The sequence below is a fragment of the Callorhinchus milii genome, unplaced genomic scaffold (assembly GCF_018977255.1).
Source record: "Callorhinchus milii isolate IMCB2004 unplaced genomic scaffold, IMCB_Cmil_1.0 Scaffold23, whole genome shotgun sequence".
Classification (NCBI taxonomy): domain Eukaryota; kingdom Metazoa; phylum Chordata; class Chondrichthyes; order Chimaeriformes; family Callorhinchidae; genus Callorhinchus; species Callorhinchus milii.
This window is the reverse complement of record NW_024704764.1, coordinates 8,481,147-8,503,865: the sequence shown is the minus strand read 5'-3', so window position 1 is coordinate 8,503,865 and position 22,719 is coordinate 8,481,147. Positions and strand designations below refer to the sequence as shown.

At 51.8% G+C, this 22,719-nt stretch overlaps 2 protein-coding genes across 2 annotated transcripts; one reads left to right on the top strand and one right to left on the bottom strand.

Annotated features, from left to right (window-relative positions):
- The first annotated feature begins 1,882 nt into the window (after nucleotides 1-1,882).
- dcaf7 (ddb1 and cul4 associated factor 7) lies at nucleotides 1,883-12,899 on the top strand. The gene is made up of 6 exons (XM_042343296.1): nucleotides 1,883-2,182; nucleotides 5,975-6,086; nucleotides 7,645-7,763; nucleotides 9,645-9,854; nucleotides 10,275-10,392; nucleotides 10,965-12,899. The coding sequence occupies exons 1-6, from the start codon at nucleotides 1,886-1,888 to the stop codon at nucleotides 11,135-11,137; spliced, it is 1,029 nt and encodes a 342-aa protein (XP_042199230.1). The 5' UTR covers nucleotides 1,883-1,885; the 3' UTR covers nucleotides 11,138-12,899.
- A 3,589-nt stretch (nucleotides 12,900-16,488) lies between these two features.
- On the bottom strand, nucleotides 16,489-22,078 carry LOC103191518 (potassium voltage-gated channel subfamily H member 6-like). Its single transcript, XM_042343449.1, has 8 exons — nucleotides 22,010-22,078; nucleotides 21,086-21,338; nucleotides 20,264-20,457; nucleotides 19,470-19,569; nucleotides 18,787-19,047; nucleotides 17,881-18,064; nucleotides 17,204-17,417; nucleotides 16,489-16,799 (listed from the first exon to the last, which is right to left on the bottom strand). The coding sequence occupies exons 1-8, from the start codon at nucleotides 22,076-22,078 to the stop codon at nucleotides 16,545-16,547; spliced, it is 1,530 nt and encodes a 509-aa protein (XP_042199383.1). The 3' UTR covers nucleotides 16,489-16,544.
- Nucleotides 22,079-22,719: the final 641 nt, after the last annotated feature.

Genomic DNA, 22,719 nt, shown 5'->3' with positions numbered 1-22,719 from the left:
TTGGGGCTTTGTCAGAGTTCTCATCTGCCTGTTCAAGTAGATAAAAAAAACAGTGATGCTATTTGAAAAATACTTTCCTCCAGTATCTTGGCAAACATTTCTCTGAACCAGCTGGTCATTCACTTCATGATGGTTTGTAGAATATAATGCTGTGGGAAAAAGGGCTGCTGCGCTACAAATGGCTTGAGAGACGTTCCCTGTTTAATGCCCTTGCAGGTGCTGCATCAAATGCAACATTTAATTATAAAACAAATAATAATGTATGTGTACCTTCAGCTCCTTGGGAATCTGACCAACTCAAAACACGATGTAAATTTTCTATACTCGATCCACGCCCGTTCGTGTGGGACGCCGCGCTGTGCGCAATTGGCTGCGCGTTTCACCCACCAAAATATACTAGTCGATCCACTTTACAGCCTGGTCTGTGAAGCGCTCTGAGACTTCGTGACCACGTGATGGAAACCCTGTATCGAACGCAAGAATTATTATTATTAGTAGTAGTATAGGGCCCTGGTGAGACCACACCTGGAATACTGTGTGCAGTTTTGGTCTCCTTATTTAAGGAAGGATGTACTTGGAGGGGGTGCAGCGTAGATTTTCTCGGTTAGTACCAGGGATGAAAGGGTTGAGTTACGAGGATAGGCTGACCAATTTGGGCCTATATTCTCTAGAATAGAGAAGAATTAGAGGGGATCTTATAGAAGCCTATAAGATCATCAAAGGGTATGATACAGTAGATAGTAGGAGATGGTTTCCCCTGGTTGGAGAAGCTAAAACCAGGGGTCACAACCTTAAAATCAGAGGCAGCCCTTTCGCACTGAACTTCTTCACTCAAAGGGCAGTGAATGTATGGAACTCGCTACCCCAAAGGGCTGTTGACGTTCAGTCTTTGAACATATTCAAGACAGATAATTTCTTATTGCAAAAGGGATTAAGGGATATGGGGATAAGGCAGGGTTAGATTATTAGCTGGAGTTAGATTAGAAGATCAGCCATGATTGAATGGCGGGGCAGAGGCTCGAAGGGCCGAATGGCCTCCTCCTGCTCCTACATGTTATGTTATGTGAACACAGTTAAATACCTAACGATTGTAAGTTTCCTTACTCCACACAGAGCCCTAATAATAATTCCTCCAAAACCAAAAACAATAATAAATTGGTCATTTTCAATCTACGACACTTTGTGGGACATTGCTGTGCGCAATTGGCCGCCGCGTTCGCCCACAAATATATACAGTCAATTCACTTTACAGTGTGTTCTGTGAAGCGCTTTGGGACGTCCTCCCGACGTGAAAAGCGCTATATCAAATGCGAGGATTATTATTATTATTATTATTAGATGCAAACAGCTGTCAATCACCGGGCTCCCAGGTCGCTAAGCTCCCGCCCACCCTTTCCCAGGCCTCTCCTCGCCGATTGGCCGAGGGATCTGTCGATCATCACCGTCATCGGCAGCAGCCCCGCCTCCTCACTCCGCCCGTTCTCGCTTGTCAGTTGGGAGCGAGCAGTTGGCAGGAGTCCCGCCCTCTCGGAGGAAGGGGAGGGGAGAATACGTCACTTCCCATTGGACGGGGTGGGTGGCGCGCCATCATCCCGCCCCCTTCCCTCCCAAAGCGCGGCCCGCCATTGGCTGCGGGCGCCGTCCATCCGCGGCCGGCCGCGGCCCGATTGGCCGAGCCGTCCCTGTCGCTCAGTCGGCGGGCGGGCGGCCGGTTTCCGGTTGGCGCTTCGAGCGGCGGGTATTGTTGTCCGCTCGAGCTCGAGCCGCCGGCTTTGAGGTGGTGGTGGCGGGGGGGTCGCCTCACACACCCACACACACACACACACACCCACCCACACACCCACGGCCTTCCCTCCCTCCCTCCCCCCCCGTCCTCCCCTCAAACATGAGCATGCACGGCAAGAGGAAGGAGATCTACAAGTACGAGGCGCCATGGACGGTCTACGCCATGAACTGGAGCGTGAGGCCCGACAAGCGGTTCCGCCTGGCCCTCGGCAGCTTCGTGGAGGAGTACAACAACAAGGTGCAGCTGGTGGGCCTGGACGAGGAGAGCTCCGAGTTCATCTCCCGGAACACCTTCGACCACCCGTACCCCACCACCAAGATCATGTGGATCCCCGACACCAAGGGCGTCTACCCGGACCTGCTCGCCACCTCCGGGGACTACCTGCGCGTCTGGAGGGTGAGCCGGGGCCCGGGGCCTGGGGCCTGGGGGGGGGGGCGGGAAAAAAAGGTATGGGAGGGGGGGCTTTCCAGCCTCTCTGGTGTGAGGGAGGGAGAGAGACTGGCACCGGGGGGGGGCGGAGACTGGCACCGGGGATCCGGAGACTGGCACGGGGGGGGAGACTGGCACCGGGGGGGGGAGACTGGCACCGGGGGGGGGGCAGAGACTGGCACCGGGGGGGGTGGAGACTGGCACCGGGGGGGCCCGGAGACTGGCAGCAGTTGTGAGGAGGGGTGGAAAAGGGTTGGGGGGGGGGAGGGAGTGAGAGACCGCGGGAGTGATGGGGGGGAGTGAGCGGCGTCAGGGCCCTGGGAACGGCACGAGAAGAGGGGGCAGTGGTAGTGGCATAGAGAGGGGGTACAGATCGCACACTCACGAGGTGTGTGTGTGTGTGTGTGTGTGTGTGGTGATTAAATCTGACTGGTGACTGGGGTTTGCAAAACCGAATGATCCGCGAGACAATAACAGCAAAGGAAGTCCAGAGAGTGCGGAAAACTAATTGCTCGGTGCAGAATGCAGACCGTGAAAACACACCATTGAAGGTTTAGGGAGGGGAGGGGGTGAGGGGGGGGGGGTGGTAGGGGGGTGGTGGGGGGGTAGGGGGGGGTAGGGGTAGCGTTACGGTACGTTATGATTCTGCTGTCTCGGGTTATTTCTTTCTTTCTGTCTGTAAACGGGCGATGTGAATGGAAATTCTGTCAGTGAAGGAATTTTTACTTGATTGTAGAAGGCTTTTTTTTTCCACAAGTGGTTAATTCCCCCCCCCCAACCCCCCCCCCCCCCCCCTCATTCACGCCCACAAGTATTTGCGTCAAAACAGTGCCTGATGTTGATAGTGATTTATATTATTTTCCCTTGGGATGTTTTTCACACATTTTTCCTTTAATTAACTGTTTCCACCCCCTCCCCCCTTTGCAGGAAGTAGACCTGTAAATGAACCTCCAAGGATAATTTCACGTCTGTTCAACTGATACCCTCTCAATGCCCAACCGCATCAAAGCACAAATGTCGGAAATCCAGAATTCCGTACTGAATGTCCAGGAATGTTTGCAAGTCTCGACTATTCTGGTTGTTCATTGCCACGCGTGAAAAGAGGAATTCTCCGGGATAGGAACTAAAATAGTCCGAAGTCGCCGAAGCTTGAACCACAAATCCCATAGAAACAGAGATAGGCCATTTCAGCCCCTCGAGCCTGTTCTGCCATTCTATGAGATCACGACTGATCTGTACCCCAACTCCAATTACCCGCTCTCGCCCCATATCCTTGATGCACACTTTTTTTTGCAAGGTTGGAAAGCTTGAATCGAGAACAGATCATTTATTTTCGGCAGTAGGTCTTAAGTGAGTTCGTGATGGGAAGAGCTCAGTCTAATGGAACGGCTTCACTGAGGATTTGCTTATTTGCCTCTTTATTCTTCGATCTCCGAGTCCAGTGGGTTGAAGTATTCGTCTGGAAACCTTCCTCTTTGACCATGCATGCGGTCACCTCCCCCCCTCTTCCTGTGGCTCGGCGTCATGCTCCGCCACTGTCAAGCTCTCTGGGACGCTACCCTGTGTGAGGGGCGCTGTGTTGTTGTTGTTGCTTGCTTATACTGATAATAGTCATGATCAATGTTCACAAACCAGTCTGTCCTCATTGCAACGCTGAGTCTCTGGTGCAAGATGTCCCAGATTCACCGCCATGACCGTTTACAATGCCTGCAGGCGCTTAGCTTCTGAAACGTGTTTGGGATTGTCACTAATTTAGACTAATGTTTGAGCCGCTGATGAATTCACCCGTCTGTCTGCCTGTTGCTTCTCGGCAGTCTGGTCACTGTTTCTCCCGGTGTGGATATTTTTAAGCAAAATTAAATAGTGTTCCGGGACCTCTGGAAAAATGGAGCAGGTGGTAAGAATAACAGCCCCAGTGTCGAGGTTAGTCTCCAGTAAGCAGAAATGACTATTGGGAATGGTTGTTGTTGACCTTTTTTCGGTGGCTGAAAGCCAGGAGTGTCCAAGTACGGCGAGCACTTTACGTATTTTCCAGTTCCTCCTCTTTCTTCCCCCCCCCATCCCCTACACACGTACCACGCACACATCAAAGATGTGCTTGTCTATTCCCCTTGGAAATATGAAGGGTTAATTCATGTAAGTGGATACCTAATTTAACCAAACAAACTGTTAAAACGCATGCGACGAATGTCGACCGAGCTGAGGGATTGGCGTGGGATTATTGATCGATCATTCCACTGAGAGTTTCTAATCAATATCAAGCTGTTATCAATGAGCCTGATCAAGTACAATGTTACATTTTGACATTTGGCTGTCAGTTGGAAGAAAGTTACTCTAACCTATTGATCTGTGGAAAGAAAAGCATTGGATGATGTGTTGATTAGCAGCATTAAGCTGTAGCTGAGAACCATCTAGTGGGGAACAGAACTGGAGCGGAACGTATGTCTATGGAGAGAAGGGGATCGCTGCTGAATAGTTGATGTAGGGGAATATTCCGTAGGTTTTGGTTGATTACTTTTAAGCTTCAGGGAGTCTCTTGTCTGTACAATCCTTTTTCCCAGGAGATCCCATAGGTCAAGTCTATAATGGGTTGGTTGTTGGCTGACTGTCTGTCCACTAGTGGACTTAATAGGCCAAATGGCTTTTTCTTATTCATCAGTCCCTCATCTGTGTATTGTATGTACTTGCACGCATAGATAAGCAACTGATAAATGAGAAAAGGAAAATTTCTCCCACCCCCCAATTATCTACAGAGACGCCAGGGGTACTATCAGAGACTGTGACAGCAGCAGCTGTGTGTGCCTCCATTAGGGAGCCCGAGAAGAGAGGAAATTGCTTTTAAATGAGCCATAAAGTCATTGGAGTCCTCGTTCTTTAAAGTTTAAACATTTTTCACCCAGTGGGTCACTCATATTTTGTTCCTATTCAAGTCATCATTTTCTCTTCCCGGCGAGTTAGCAAGTGACGTGTTGTGGCATTTGTGTACATAGCAGCGGCCACTTGGGAGAGTTTAAGCTTAAAAGGTCTTCGATGTTCCCAGAAGAACAATTTGAATTCCCATCTTAATTTAGCTGTTTAAGGTACAGAGCCTGCCTCTCCTGGAGCAAGAGTACATATTTCTGTTTAGTTCTTGAGAACAGATTGCAGAATGCTTTAATCTGACAGTGAATGGCTAAGCCTTGTTGAGGCATTGCAATTAAATTTACCTGAACAAAGTGCTACTCAGCTCCAGCCCTGTACTGGAGCAGGATGTCTGGGATCGGAAATTGTGTAAACCTACTGGGGGAGCGGATTTCAATCCCAAGGCCTGTCGTCTGGACCTGCTGCAGGCAAAAACCTCTTACTGCTCGATTATACTTCGACCCTGCTTTCGGTCACCTCCCCCCGACTTGGCATCGTGCACCGCGCTCTGGGATGCTACCCTGCGCGAGGGGCGCTATATAAATGCAAGTTGTTGTTGTTAACCTGGGTGTGAAGTCACGTGCCTGCCTGACCTTTATTCCCGACAGTAACGAGACCGACTTCAGAAATTTGCAATTTGTTGATGTGAAAGTTTGAAGGATTTATTTTCCTTTATTTGGTTTCGATTGAACTGACTGGAGCATCTGTGAAGAGAGGCACTTAATCAGCGGATAGCGGGCGGGCGCTGCTTGTCTCTCTGGTAGGCGAGGGGGGGACAAAGCGGGCGTGAAAGGAAAGTGGGAGCGATAACAATTTTTCTGCACGTTACTAACAAAACTCCTTTGCGTCCTGGTGCAGGTCAGCGATACAGAAACCCGGCTTGAGTGCCTGCTGAACAATAACAAGAACTCCGACTTCTGTGCCCCTCTTACTTCCTTTGACTGGAACGAAGTGGATCCAAATCTCTTGGGTGAGGAGGAGCTCTCAGCCTCAGGCAGCCGCTGGCTCTCTGGGCTAATTACCATGTTATTTGCAGAAACAAATATTCAGATCCTATTCCATGCAGATGATTCCTCAATTGTCTCTCCCGCCCCCCCCCCCCCCCCCCCTTCCCCCAGGATACCTGGATGCAAATATTTTCTGTTTGAGACTTGTAACGATGCCAAGTTGCGTTGGCAGCGTGGAAAGAGTGGCTCACTGGGGAGGGGGGAAGTCACTTTGTATGAGTGTTAGTTTATTAGCTTATGGCAAACTGACCGGCTTAAGAAAAGCAAATATGACTGTGCAGGAATGAACAATGAGAAATGGATAAGTTGGTTTGTTCAAGCAAAGGCTTAGTGTGTCGGAGTGGTGCTATTTGGGGGGGGGAAGGGGTTGGGGGTTTCACCCTCCTACCTCTTGTAACAGACGAGCCAATAGCTCCCAGAAGCAACTGCCAGCAATCTAGTCTTGTTACTGTTCTGTCCTTGTTGACTGCCTCAAAGGGTTACTGTTAACCCAATGTGAGTGAATCACTCAGGAGTTGTACGGTATCAGCACCACAGCACCAAACTCTCTGAAGATCAGCCATCCCCACACAATCCTGATAATAAATGGTACTTGTGGCAGCCAATTACGCACAGCAGTGTCCCACAAACAGTCGTGGATTGAGTGACCAAATTATTATTATCTATTTTTAAAGTGCTTTGAAGCACATGTAAGTTTGTGACGAATGCCAGGTGCTATATTCCCTGTGTTTTTAACCCCCACCCCCTCCCACCCGAACCACAACACACTCCTTTGGACCTTGAGGCGGATTATCATTGTGTAAACCATGTAGAGACTGCTGATCTCATTGGGATTACCAGTGCAAATCCAGCGAGAGTATATATCTGCATTAAAGAGTCAACGTTATTGCAAATACAGAATGTTTCAGGAATAGCAGCCGATATCCAAGCCCTCAGATTAGAATTCACTGAATTAAACCAATTTTGTGTGTTGTGCGCTCATGTGAAGACTGGTGAGAAGGAAATGTACCTTCTGTTCCAACTGTATCTTCCAGACTCTTGAGTAAGAGGCCCTGTACGAGATGGGTTTCAGGCTATGCTCATTTAAGGCTAGTGGGAAGATGTACTTTGGTTGTTTGAGTCTCCTGTTTATGCTCCACCCGATTCCTTAACCTGTCTCTCAATTTAGACCTGCTTTTGTGTTATATAATCTCATCTGAGGCTGTGATTTAAGTTCCCAGAGCATCTCTCACTCTCTCTGTCTCTCTCTTTTGGGCTTCCAAAATCCCAACTTTATTCAGGGTAAAATAGGCTGGTGTATTGATTGACTGCTTTTCATTTGATCTGGTTTTAATGGCAGGGCTGTAAACAGTGTGGTGAGGTATATATGTATAATGTATATACACACACAAAATTAATCGCTGCTTTTGTGTGTGAGATCTCAACAGTCTAGTTAGTATAGCACTGCTGCTGTGAATTCTTTTACGAATCGTTATGTTTCTCTCGCTAGAAACCGCTTTAACCCCTGCGCCTTTCCTGCAGGTACATCCAGTATTGACACCACCTGCACAATCTGGGGGCTGGAGACTGGACAGGTTTTGGGCCGAGTCAATCTGGTGTCCGGACACGTGAAGACGCAGCTCATCGCTCACGATAAAGAGGTAAGGGAGTTCTTGAAAAGACTGCAGCGGTTTTGGAAGCAGGAAAGGTTGTCAGTCAGCGTTTGGCACGCAAATCCCATTTGTGGCATTTCTACTGTCAATTCTTCCGTAATTAGACTTTTTTTTTAAAAAAAAGGTTAATTTACAGCTTTATTCCAGCCAGAGCCTGTATTTTAAATATTCATGTGTGAAACGTGGAGGTGGCAGGTAGAAGAAAGAATCACAGTCGATATCCTTAGCCAATGTATGCCCACAACTGCCCAAATCCCTGACTATCCCAGGGACGTCTTCTCGACATCAAAGGTGCAATACAAATGTAATCTGTTGATGCTGCTGCTGCTGTTGTTATTGCCAATGAGGCTCTCTGTAGGAGAACTTTAGCTGATTTCTTTTTCCTCCTACCTAAACAAGAAGCAATGTGGCAAAACACTCCTCCTGTTGCTCGCACTGCGTTTAGCTAACCCGGGGCAGACTAGGATTCGACTCTGCAACTTTCAGTTCTTTTGGCTCATTGCTACTTTGTGGGGGGGCAGCGGGAGGGTGTCGGAAGGAGAAGGAGAGAGTAAATGAGTGAGCGATGTTTACCTACTAGGTAGCACAGACTGTCTGAAATTATTTGCAGTTTGAGAAGTGTTTTTGTTCTGACAGTAAAGACTTTACAATTAGCTCAGTTCCTGTAACACCCATTGTGGTGAGTCCGGCACTGGGGACATTACACAGGAAATGTAAGGAGAGAGGGGGTTTAATCGCCTGTCTGTCTGGATGGAGAGAGCTTTATTTTATGTTTCCTTTCAGTCTGTCGAGGTTTAGTATTTTCAATCTGGGCCTCAACGAGGGTGTGGGACAGGGAAAGGGAGTGGAATACATTATTATATAACTCATTGTGAGGTTTCTTTGCAAGAATAACATTTTGCAACGCATCAATAATGTCGGACTTTGGGTGTGAAAGAGTCCAGTGTAGAATGGGCACAGGCGTGTGTGCTTTTGCTGAGGAGCCACACATTGCTGGGGGGGGGGGGGGGGGGGGGTAGTGTGTGAGCGAGCGGAAGTGCGCGCTAATTGTCTTTGAAAGAAGAGTGGACGTGTGCGTCGTTGTCATTGGAAGCGAATGTCATAAAAAGTAGCAGCGAAGCAAGCTTGGAATTTCCCTGTCTGATGTGTTGTTGGGGTTGTGAATTCCAGAGCCGATGGAAAACAAAACAAGACTTTTCCAGTAATCGGAAACGAAACAAAACCGAGTCCTGGAAAGCCGATTTTTTTTCCCCCCTTTCCCCACCCCACCCTAAATAATATAAAACGGGCCTTTTTGAAATGGGAGGGGCAGGGGAGAAGATATGACGGAGGTAGCCAGTCAGAATGATTAATCAGCCCTCCTTTTGTCTCCATGGATTTGAGAAGACAGTGACGGGTACGGACTACTGGAGCTGGGGACTGGCTGCCTGTTAATGTGTCTTTAGGCACCCGGTGTCTTGTTACAGAGTTCAGTGTTAACCATTGGCCACTGGGAGAGCAATACAAGTGTAACGATGGGCAAAGTTCCATCAATAAGTTTAAGACAAATCTTTACAACCGGAAGCCAGAGCACGCGTGCGGTCAAAGTTGATTGGACTGCCGGGAAAGGGGGCTGAAACCAAATGGTTTATTGAGAGAAACACAGAAGGTGAAAGCCTGGTGGTGGGGGAGTTGAACTTACAGCCGCCTGACTCCGGGACCAGAAGGTTACCAGTTGAACCAATAATAATGATAATCGCATTTGATATAGCGCCTTGTCATATCTTCGTCTCAAAGCGCTTCCCAGCAATGGGACTCAAAGGTGTTTGGGTGCCTGGGGCAGTAAGGCTGATCTGAACCACACTGACGCTTGCTCTCGTCCCTCCGCAGGTTTACGACATTGCGTTCAGCAGGGCAGGAGGAGGCCGGGATATGTTTGCCTCAGTCGGTGCTGACGGCTCCGTCCGCATGTTTGACCTTCGGCACCTGGAACACAGCACCATAATCTACGAGGACCCCCAGCACCACCCATTGCTCCGTCTGTGCTGGAACAAACAAGATCCCAACTACCTGGCTACCATGGCTATGGACGGCATGGAGGTAATATATCACATAGGACCACAGACAGTTACAGCACAGAACAAGGCCCTTCGGTGCTTTGGATGTACTACTCCCTCCTGCACTGAGATTTGTGTGTTTACCTTTTGTCATTTGACCAGGTTTTGCTTTGCGACGTTTTGTCGTCTACGGATAGCTCCACGCCCTGGCACCTCCCCACCTTTCCCTCCACTCCACCATCGGCGGCCGTGCTTTCAGCCACGATGTCGTAAAGCTTTGGAACTCTCCCTCAACCGGAGACCTTCCTGATCGACCGTGCTTACGGTCACCTTCTCCCTCCCTCCGCCCCGGCTCGGCATCAGGCTCTGCCACTGTTAAGCGCTCCGACGCGCAACCCTGCGTGGTTGTCGTTCTGCTGAGCAACCTCCGTTCATGTCTCTTCTGTCTCCCTCCTCACCGCAGGTGGTGATCCTCGACGTCCGTGTGCCCTGCACTCCTGTGGCCCGATTAAACAATCACCGAGCATGCGTGAACGGCATCGCCTGGGCGCCACACTCCTCCTGTCACATCTGCACCGCAGGTAAGGCTTGGCATGTTCACCTCGACCCGAGTATTCCCATCGAGCACTTTTGAGACGTCCTCCCGCGGTGAAAGGCGCTGATTTATATGTAGGGATTATTATGGCAGTCTACAAGGGTTCTGAAAGAAGGACTTCACCAATCAAACAACCATCACCAATCAAACACGTTTGCCTACAGATACAGTCACCTCACTCGCTTAACGACAAGTTTCCTGCGAAGCGCTTTTGAGACATTTTGACATATCTTAAAAGCATTTTTTTTAGTATGTTCCACGACAACAATTTCCATTTGTATAGCGCCTTTCCCACCGGAGGGACATTGTAAGGCACTGTGACGCCTTACAATTAATATATGATTAATATTAATATTATTATTAATAATGATATTAATCCTTGTGTTTGATATAGCGCCTTATCACGTCTTCGAGAGGTCTCAAAAGTATGAGTTAAAATCTTAAAGGGGCAGATCGATTTGCACTGGGCTTCCGCGGGGATGGGTTTGGGGGCTTTTGACAGGGTTTGAACTAAGCGGGCTCTTTTATATTCGTGCGTTTTTTGCTTCTGATTTAAAGCGGACGACCATCAGGCACTTATCTGGGACATCCAGCAGATGCCCCGAGCCATTGAGGACCCCATCCTCGCCTACACCGCGGAGGGCGAGATCAACAACGTACAGTGGGCATCAACCCAGCCCGACTGGATAGCGATCTGCTACAATAACTGTCTGGAGATTCTGCGGGTGTAGCCCCCCACCCCAACCCCCACTACCCCCACCCCCCTTCCCTCCCCAGTGGCTGCCATTCCTCGCCCCAGGGCTCATGTAGACATGTGCGGCGTGAGTGAGGTACAGTTGAGGGTGTTTGTGCAGATCTTCAAAGTGTGTTGTTGTATAGCGAATGCAATTTTTTGGGGTTCGAATCAACCCTTTGAAGGTCATCCCAGACCTTCCTTTCTTCCTCCTCCTCCTCCCTCTTTCGCTCTTCCCTCCATCTTACTCCATCGTCCTTCCCCTGCACCCCACCTGCAACCCCAAAACCAAATTGAGAGATGGACTAATGAGCCGGGATTCAGTGACGCCGGTTTGTGAAGCTGTTTGACCAGACCCTGTAAATAAGATGTGCTTCTCGGTCAGTTTGCATTAAGTCTAGCGTCTGTGGCAACCTGTCCCAGTGATTTCTATCCCTACCCCGCTTTTCTTTCCCTCTCCCTCCTATTTTCCTGACCTCCCTCCGAAGTGCAGGGGTGCAAAATATTACGTGCGGCCAATGCCACATTGTGAGCCAGATTTTCCGAGTTCGTATATCACCAGAGTAGGGGGGGGTGATCGAATGGTTGTGAAGTGTGCCCCCCTCGCTCTATAGATATTAATTTTTAAAAAAGGGCCAAGAATGCGGTATGCGATGTGCTAATTATCACCTTGTCCATATCAAATCTATTTATAATCATCGAGTGCTTTTTGGAGGGGTGGGAGGGGTGAAGCTTCACGCACACCCCCTCTTCCCTCCAATTGCATCCCTCCCCCAACCATTTTGCCCAAAGGTGCTCGAGGTCTCGGACGGCGACCATCAACCTTTTGGCCGCCTGCGACCGTGTTTCCTCTCAATCCCTGGAACGTGACCGGCACTGATAATTCCTCTCATCGCACACCGCAGTTTTCAGCCCATTTATTTTGTAGGTGAAGATAATTGGGTCCCGAGCGAGAGCCTGGAATGCAAACGGCGTGTTAGAGCGAGCTAGTGAGGTGTAGGAACAGAGAGAGAGAGCAGAGCTTACTTTGTCTTCCTCCCTGGACAGCTCCCCGCCTCTGTGACATTGAGCTGGGGAGACGACACAGCCTCAACAATACAGCGCCTTCGTTCTTGGGAGCGAGGGCGTTGATGCTTGCAGGGTTTTTCAGTCCACTCCTCCTCTTCCTCCTCCTCACCCCAATATTTCGGTTTAACTTGTGCAGCCCCAGAGGCGGTGGCGAGAAAATGAATCGGTTAACGATTGGAAGCGGCTGGGTGATGTGAGGCGAGTTGTATTCGTCCGCGAGGCTAGGAGGCTACTTGGGGGAAACTAGCTGAGTCCTGGTATCACGCAGTCAGCCTTCTACGGAAGATCATCAGCGCGTTGTTAAAGTTAGATTAAACAACGTGTTCATTTAACTCCCTTTACAGTCACAGTTAATTCAGATTTTTAAAAAAAGAACTCTTCCCCATCACCCCATTCACATCTGCGAATATCAGTACCAGGGGTACTTGTTTGTTGTACAGGCTTTTAACCCACTTCCCCCCACCACCTCCCTCAATTGCCCCCTTTTGGCCACTGTGTCTGGCGCTTCCCCTCCGACAGTGCGTGGTGTTGGCAAAGATTGGGAGCTCACGGTGCGCGGCGGAAACAGTGGCTCCGTTCCTGACCGCGCTCTCGCCGGCCACGCGACAAACACCACGCAACACTGCCCTGAGGGGCAGGCCTCTCGACGCCCACCCGCCATCCCCGGTTCGGGCTGGCGCCCCCCTCCCCCCCCCCCCCCCCAAGCTGCCTCCGTGGCCTGAAATTGCCCTGTTGCGACCAGCGAAAATAGTGCAGTTTTGCCCAACCTCGTCAGCGCAATTTTTTTTAAAAAAAGAAATAGCCCTTTTTCCCAACCTGGGAATGATGCGCTTGCAATGGATGATGTGTGGGGCTGCACGGGACACCTGCTGCTCGGTCGCATGGGGTCTGCGGTGCTGTTTAACGCACTGCACGCAGCTGGTGTCCAGCCCTGGCCTGGCCTGGCCGCCTCAGTGGTGCAGGAGCTCGTGTCAAAAACTATTTTTTTTTTTCTTCGTAAAAGCTGCAGTTTTTTTTTTCTCCGTGCTCGCGTTGCCTGGAGTTTAGCAAGGTGCTGGCGTTGGCTGCGGGCTGCGGCGTTCAGACCGGAGCCTCCAATGCCATCTTGGGGTTACTGCTCGACTCGGAGCGCGCGCGCGTTGTGTGCGTGTGTGTTTATCTTGCTGTTAGGCCTGTTATAAAAAGCTCTCTCCCGCCTCCAAACCCATTTCAGTTTGTTGCGTTTTGTCTCAACGGCTCAGACGGCATTGGCCGTTCACCCCTTCCGCGAGATCTAAAAGTCGCCCGTCAATGCAGTGTCCGGTCTTTGTTGTTTAGTGACATTTCACCTGTAGTGTCTCTCTCTTCCCTTCCCCTTCTCTTCCCCCCCACTCCCACCTCTGTACCATTTAGATTTCAGAGCTCACTGTTTAGTATGTTACTATAACATACTGTTACTACAATTGTACTGGGGTGCGTATCTGTGAGGTGTGTACGTGCTTGCGCGCACTTCTCTTCTGCCTATGCGGAGTGAAGCACAACTCCCAGCTCGGGCGGAGTGGCGGGGGGGGGGGGGGTGGAGAGAGAGGGTGGGTGGGGGGTAGTTAACCAGTTAACCTGCAAACATACTCCCTCTTAGCCCAGCAAGTTGAAGAACTCTGAACCCCATTAAAAATTGCATCAGCTTCTGAAACCCGTCACTCTTGCTTTGGAAAACTTAACAGGTTTAATGTAAATATTTCACTCCCCCTCTAGTTCTCTCTATCCCCCCCCCACCCACCCCTCTCTAACATTTATCCCTCTGGGAGCTGTTTGCAGTCATTTTGCTGGAGTGCTTTTCCTTCCCCCACCGCCACCCCCCCCCACCCACCTCTTATCTTTTCCTCCTCAATGAAGTCAATTCCAATAATACTGTACATCGAAGCGAGTCAGGGATATTTGAGAGAGTGTATTGCTTGAGTTTTTTTTTAATTATTTGAAGTTCCTCAGATTTAGCTTTTTTTCTCCCCCCCCCCCCCCCCCCCAAAAATAGACTTGTGAATTGTTTTTCGTTTGAAGGAGCGTCTCTGTTGAAGAGAACAGCTTTCTCTTCTTTAAGAAAGAGAAAGCTGGCACTTGTGAATCCCCCCCCTCCCTCCCCATTTATGCTGTAAATGCTAACATTTATACTATTTATCTCATGCCAGGATATTTTTTTTGTCCATTCTTGTACAACGGTGAATGCGTTAGTGCTTTCTTAGAGACGTAGACTGGTTTGGTTTTGTTTACAATGGAAAAATATAAGATGTTAACTTTTTCTTAATAAAAGAACACTGAAGTCGGACTTTGGCGTCAGTCATTAATTGCCCCTGATATATTGTATTGGTACATTATTTAATAATGACGTTACTCAACCAGTCAATCTAAGTTTTATTCTCTACTCCGAAGCATATCTCTCACTTTCGAGGGTCTTGAACAAATTACATTTCCTTCTCTCCCTGTAAACCCCCTCTCCCACCGCCCCCCCTTCTCATATTTCGGTTACAAAAGTCGGTGTGGTGCCAAACGAAAGAGCCCGTGTGGCTTCAAAACGGGTGAATCTGGACAGAAACCGGGTATAATCCACAGTAAGTAATAATAATAACCTTTGCATTTGATGTAGTGCCTTATCGTGTCGTTGAGATGCTCGAAGTGCTTCACAGAATGTACTCTAAAGCGCAGCAGCCAATTGGACACAGGAGTATCCCACAAAACAGTCGGTTTGAGTGACCAAATTATTTTTTTGGAGCGATTATTACCTCTGGAAAGCCATCCGCCAATCGACTAACAACCGGGTTCCTACGTACTTTATTGCATGAAGTGTAGAACTAACAGCTGATTGATTGCATGAAATGTAAAGCCTCCAGTGTGGACTTCGATGCAAATAATAAAAAGAATCTTCCATTTGCCCCGGACACTGCGGAACATCGCCCGAGCTCTTCACAGCCATTCGCTGTCAAGTGCAGTGACTCTTCGTTTCGTAGGAAAATGCAGCCACCGAGTGGATGTACGGTCTCTCAAACGGGCCGTGGTAAATGACCCAATTTACCATCGGTGGGGGTGGGGGGGGTGGGGGGTTTGCTTGGCCGGGTCACCGGGAGAAACCTCTTTCTCTTTCCAAATACAGCGTGTTTGCCTTTTTAACAGCGTGGACCTGAACGACGACAAATCACGCTCGCGTAGCGCCTTTCGCTCACGTCGGGAGGACGTCCCGAGGTGCTGGTGCGGTCCTGGGTTCCAAAGGACAAGGAACTTCCTTCGCCAACACTGCGCGGGAGGGTCAGCCCCTGGCCTGGGAGCTCACGGGTCACCACCCGGCGCTTGAGCTCTCGACGGGTGGTGGGGGCGGGCGGTGAAGAGGGTGACTGAATCAGCCCAGCTGACACCAGCGATGGGTGGGTGGGTGGGTGGGTGCTGTCGCTTGTAAAAGCTTTAGAGGAAAATAAAAAGGTCCAAATCTCCAGTACTGAAGCTGTCCGTAAAACGCCTCTCAGTAGGTCTGGTCTCTCGGAGAAAGTAGTCTCTTGCGCTCTCTCTCTCTCTCTCTCTCTCCATCTCTCTTCGCGGCTGCGGCGGTTTAAACAGTTTAAATATAGCGCGTCTCAAACCCGCTTCGCGCCACGGGCGGGTTGTTGGGTGTGTTGACTGGCGGGAGGAAGCAAGAGTTTTATCGGCCGCTCAGCTGCGTACCGACCGGCCCGACGGTCCCACGAAATAGCAGCGAGATGATCGAACCAGTCCCGAGCTACTCTGGTGAATTAGACGAGGGGGTGGCGGGGGTGGGGGGGCGTGGAAAAAAACAAGGCAAAGTACTGCAGACGCTGTCGACGAGAACTGCGGGGAGTTGCGTCGGCCCAAGAGAAACTGCCTCGTTCCTTCCGAAAAGCCGGCAGCCCGACATTAAATGGCTATCGAGGCCTCCTCCAAAGACGTGAGTGCTTGAGTGAGTGAGTGCTTGAGTGAGTGAGTGCTTGAGTGAGTGAGTGCTTGAGTGAGTGAGTGCTTGAGTGAGTGAGTGAGTTCACTCTGCTCTGCCCTTCGATGCACCGTCCACCGTGTCGCCCGCGCCTGCGAAAGCCACCGGCTCGCGGCACCCTCCGGCGATCGATCTCGGCACGTCTCTCCCGCAGAGCTTCGACCGATCCTCCTCCCTACGGTGCAGTTACGTATTTATAAATAAAACAAAAAAAAAACCTCTCGAGTGGAGGGCGGAGGGAGTGGTTGGTGTGGGTGAGGGGAGAGGGAAGGAGAGGAGAGGGGGGGGGGAGGCAAAAAAAAGTGCCGGATGATTTTTCTGCCGTTTCCCAACCCGAACCGATCCGAACCGATCCGATCCGATCCTAGCTGCTCGAGAGCACCGGGTCCGAAGCGTGTCTCTGAACGTCCGCGCTCCCTCTGGAACTTTCCCCGCTCTCCGGCAGCGAGGGGAAGCGAGAGGCCCTGAACGAGGCCGGCGAGGGAGGGGGCGGCCTGCCTGCAGGCTGGTCCGGGTCCGACCCCGGGCGGGAAGTCTCCGACGCGGGCCGGAGCGTCCCTCCGCGCAGCGATTCCCCGGATCTCATCCGGAATTTCTCCGAGTCGGTGTAGCACGGCCTCTGGGAGGGAAAGGAACGAGAACGTGAGCCCTTAATCCTCGCGCGGGTCCACCCTCGAGCGGCCACTCCGGTGTTTTCGCGCGCGCGAGCGCGTGTGTGTGTGTGTCGGCGAGCAGTTACTGTCAAGTGTAGTGACTTTTTTTTTGTCTCTCTCTCTCTCTCTGGTTGCTACCACTAGAGGGAAGCGTTTGCCTCGATTTATTTCGAGACGGAGCCCGCGAGCAAACACGAGCGCAAATGCACGCGCGCGGCTAACTAAGCGCTCCGAGACGCCGTCCGGCGTGGAGGGCGCTGTGTAAGTCCAAGTCGTCGTCGTTGTTGTTGTTCTTTGCGCAAAACAGGCTGCCGTGGGTGGGGGGTGGAGGGGGGGGAGAAGGAGGTGTGGGGGTGAGCGGGGACTGTACCTCGATGGTCACCTCCAGGGGGAGCGAGGTAGTGTTGGCTTCGAGAGGAGCGGCGACGTGAGCCGAGGCCTTCGGTGGTGCCGAAACCGGACCGTAGATGTCCTCCGGCTGAGGCGGGGGCGACACGGAGCTGTAGGCTGGAGGCACAGCCACCGCCTGCCTCTGTAACAGCTGGAGGATCACACCGATATCTGCCGTCACCCGGCTCTCCAGCCTGCAGGAGGATCGGAGGAATAATAATCATAATAATAATAATAATCCTTGCATTTGATATAGCGCTTTTCACGTCGGGAGGACGTCCCAAAGCGCTTCACAGAACACACTGTAAAGTGAATTGACTGTATATTTGAGGGCGAACGCAGCAGCCAATTGCGCACAGCAATGTCCCACAAACAGTCGTGGGTTGAAAATGACCAATTTATTATTGTTTTGGCTTTGGAGGGATTATTATTAGGCTCTGTGTGGAGTAAGGAAACTTGCCCGAGGTTTCGCCCTCTGCCTGGAATTGAACTCAGGTCTCTCGCTCGCAAAGCGAGTGCTCTAACTACTGAGCGACAGGACTCCACATCAATCGTTGGGTCTTTCCGTGTCCCCCCCGCGCCCCCACCCCAGTCCCTGGCCTGTGTGTGTGTGTGTGTGTGTGGGGGGGGTGAAGCAGGTGCACTGCGGCTCCTCACCTGTTAAGCTGCGCGTGGAGCAGTTCCAATCGGGATTCCACCTCAGTCCGCGCCCTGTCCTCTATGCTGGCTGCGGTGCCCAGGTTGGCGTGAGCAGACAGCGAGCGTCTCTGTGTTTCCGAGCCCCGGTTGGACTTGCTGTCGCCCCAGAAGCTGAACATGTTGGAGACGCTCGTGAAAGCAGCTGGCGAGAGAGTGGTGGGGGGTGGGGGGTGAAGAGAGAGGTTAGGTCGAATGGGGGCAACGTAAGAACTTTTGCTGGGCAAGCGAAGACCAAGGGTCCTTCCAGTTTGCCTTCCACCATCCTGACAGCCGCATGTCATGTCCCCCCCCCCCCAAATGGAGACCGTATCCCCAGATATTATCTCCTCACGGAAACCTTCCTTGATTTGTTTTTGAAAGGATCGTCCCTGCACAGTCAGCAAACCAGAGGCCGGTTTGCGCACCGCAACGTCCCCGCACCCACATGGCATGGACGAAGAGGAGGGTCTTCAGGTGCGACCTGAAGATGGGGAGGGTTGGCGAGGAAGGAGAGAGAGAGAGAGAGAGGGGGGGCGAGGTTAAAGGGGGGGGGAAGGGGGAATAGAAGGAGTTGGGGGGTAGAAGGGGGTAGATAGAGGGAGTGAGGGGTAGAGGGGAGGGCAGTGGGAGCGCGTTAGAGTCGGGGGGGTTAGAGGGAAGTGTAGACGGAGGGAGGGAGGGAGGGAGAGGCAAGGCGGAGGGATAGAGTTTCGGGGCCCGGTGGCTGAAAGCGCGGCCACCTATGTTTATTAAAGCGGTGTTTATTACCCCACTATTTATTACCCCCCCCCCACCCCCACCAAAGAAACAGCCGTAATAAACATTCTGAGACAAAAAGGGCGGTCGCGGGGCGAGGCTGTTCGGGAGGTTTTTGAGGCCACGAACCTGTGAAGGGGTTGGAACTGATGACTTTCCTGCCCGGCTCAGGGCGGCTGTGGCTGAGGTCGGAGCCCAGGAAGTTGACCGTGGTGGAGGGGAAGTCTCCGGTGGCCTCGGGGAGGCTGGAGGCTTTGGTTTCCTCGCTGGACTGGGAGCAGGGAGTCATACTGCTGCACACGTACTCCCACTGATCTCCCCCACCCTGGCAGCCGTGATGGTCGAGCAGAAAGGCTCGGTCGCCCTCTGCGGCCCCTCCGCAGGCCGCCCCTGAAAACAGGAGGCATCACAATCCTTGCATGTGCCTCTTCACGTCTCCCCGAGACATCTCAGCACGTGCACTGTAACCGGAATTGACTGCGCATTTCGTGGGCGAAAAGCGGCGGCCATTTGCGCACGGCAGCGTTTCCACCCCCACTCCGCCCTCCGCCCCCCACAAACAGCCGTGGATTGAGCGACCGATTTATTATTGTTTTTGGGGGGAGGTATTATTATCACTGGACAAGCGATCCGTCAGCCGACTAACAACCGGGTTAGTGCTGCTTACTGCCTGGTAAACAGAGGCGCGTGTGCGTGTGTGTGTGTGCGTGTGTGTGTGTGGAGTAAGGAAACTCGCCAAACATCTCGCCCGGGAGGGACGCAGCTCAAATGTAAGCGTGTTGTTGTTGTTGTTGTTGGGGTAACCCTCTGACCTGGTCCTTGCCGCTTCCTGAACGACAGCTTTCTCCGTCTCACTCGCTTGTAGCCGCAGTCGGACTCCTCACTCGGGGGAGATCGGGGAATTCGGTCTGCCTAATACAGTCACTTTACTACAGCTTCAGCCACACTCACTCACCCACTCACTCACCCACCCACACAGACACTCACACAGATACTCACTCACACAGACACTCACTCACCCACACAGACACTCACCCACTCACTCACTCACTCACCCACCCACACAGACACACAGACACTCGCTCACACAGATACTCACTCACACAGATACTCACTCACAAAGACACTCACCCACACAGACACTCACTCACCCACACAGACACTCACACACATTCACTCACCCACACAGACACTCACACACATTCACTCACCCACACAGACACTCACTCACCCACACAGACAATCACACACAATCACTCACCCACACTCACTCACTCCCCCAAACAGACACTCACACACTCTCACTCACCCACACAGACACTCTCACGCACTGACTCACCCACACTCACTCACACACACACTCACTCACCCACACAGACACCCACACAGACACTCACTCACCCACACAGACACTCACTCACCCACACAGACACTCACACACAGACACTCACACACACTCACTCACCCACACAGACACTCACAAATACTCGCTCACGCACAAACACACTCAAAGCACAGACGCCGCCAAAGAGCAAGCTCGCTCTCTCGCACACGCACACGCGCGCGCACACACACACACACACACACACCAAGAGAGTGAGCTCACGTCTCGCAGATTGAAGGTGATCTCCAGGTTTGTCCAGAAGTTGTCGGAGAAGTCGGGGTACATGTCCAGCACCTCGAGCAGGTCCTCGCGCAGGATTTTGTGGAGGTCGCAGTACGTCAGAGCTCTCACGTCGGAGTTGGACTTGCCCGACCGGGCGAACAGGCCGATGGGCTCCCCGAAGGTGTCGTTCTTTCCTGCGGGTTACAACAACGCACACCGTCAACGGCATCTGACAGCGATTGAGCCCTCAGGTAAATCACCTTTGCCGTGTTTTTGGGTGTTACAAGTCGTGTAAGCAGATGCTTAGAGGGTGATTGTCGATCATTGTTTTGTTTAGGAGATTTAGGCCACAGTTCGATCGGTTTGGCCCCCGGGAGACGGCGGGGGGGGGGGGGGGGGCGCGTGGGTGTGGATGAACGATCGTAATTGGTAATGCCACTCGCACCTCAGACATCCATCGTGTTTTGCTAACGGCAGAGAGAGAGAGAGAGCCTGTGTGTGAGAGAAAGCGTGTGCGAGAGAGAAAGCATGTGTGTGAGAGAGAGCATGTGTGTTAGAGAGAGAGAGCACGTGTGTTAGAGAGAGAGAGCACGTGAGAGAGAGAGCGTGTGTGAGAGAGCGACAAAGAGAGCACGTGTGTTAGAGAGAGAGAGCACCTGTGTTAGAGAGAGAGGGTGTGTGAGAGCGACAAAGAGAGCGAGCGTGTGTGACAGAGAGAGAGCGCGCGTGTGTGACAGAGAGAGCGCGCGTGTGTGACAGAGAGAGCGCGCGTGTGTGACAGAGAGAGCGTGCGTGTGTGACAGAGAGAGCGCGCGCGGGTACCTAGGATGGCTACCACCACGTCGCTGCGGAGAATCTCGATGGAGCCGCGGGAGATGAAGTACAGGGCCGAGAGGACGTCCCCATAGTGGACCAGGGTGTCGCCGGGGGGAGCGTGGGTGGTCTTGAACTTCATGGCCAGGGCTCGGAGGCAGCCCTGACTCGCTCCCCTGAAGGCCTTGCAGTTCTGGAGCAGACTCCGGTTCAAGTGGAGGCAGATGTCCGCTTGCAAGCACTCGGGGAAGCCCTTCAGCACCTGCCGCGGCGACAAGCACAGCTACAGCTTTAACGACGGAGCGACAGACGACAGCGGCAGATTACACTTGCGGCGCGTTTTCGGGAGGACGTACGAGTCGCTGGACAACGACAACGACAATATTGACCCCGACCGAACAATCGCAGACCACCGCCAACAATATGCAGTCACAAGAACATCAAACCGAACAACAATGATATCGATAACAACAGAATAATCACAGAACAACACCACCGATATTCACGACAACAGACAGTAACAACGACAGTGACGCAACGACGATATTAATAATATTCACAAACGATAACTGCAGAACAACACTATCAACAATGACGATAAACAGCTGCATTATAACAAAAAGGATAGCAGATCTATAATGACGAGAGCAACCATAAAAGCAGGATTATCGATAGTACCAACACGAACAGAGCAATAACAGAATAACAACAATATTAATAATTGCAATATTAACAGTAACCACGACACTGACACCTCCCCAACCAAACACCTAACTACTCAACCAACTGACTAGCACCGGCGACAAATTATATTGATGTGGCGTCTTTCATGCCGCGAGGAACGACCCGACCCACTGACCATCAAAAGAACACACACACACACACGCACGCACGCACCCCACACACGCACGCACCCCACACGCGCGCACACACGCGTAGGTACGTGCTTCGAGCGATGCTGGAGCTGAGATGTACAAGTGTACATTTCCCGAACGGACCCATTTTCCGACTCGCTGCGCGACCGGCCTGAGCTCGGATCCAGGCTCACGTCCGGTAATAAAAAGCGAGACGCTGGGAACGCTCGGATAGCATCGACGGCGGGAGGAAAGTCAAGTTAAAGCTTCCGAGGTCTGACGAAGCTCGGACTCGCTTTCCTCCCTCCGTGGATGCTGCCTGGTGTTGTGTCAGGGTCTCGAGGGATACGGGGCAAGGGGGGGGCGGGCAATTGGACTTGAGGTACAGATCAGCCCCGATCCTATCGAGCGCTGGAACCGGCTCGAAGGGCTGAATGGCCTCCTCCTGTTTCACGCCTAACCTGGCGCGGCAGAGAGCGCGTTAACTGAGTGGCGTGTCTGTTGTTTGACCTGTCCTCAGCTCTGATGTACGCCAGTATCTTTGGGAACGTCTCCGCCATCATCCAGAGGCTGTACTCGGGTACGGCCCGCTACCACACGCAGATGCTCCGGGTCAAGGAATTCATCCGTTTCCACCAGATCCCAAACCCCCTGCGTCAGCGACTGGAGGAGTATTTCCAACACGCCTGGTCCTACACCAACGGCATCGACATGAATGCGGTGAGCAAGCACCCCATCACTCAACCCACGGCAAAACAATACATACATGGACGGGAACACACAGCAGGT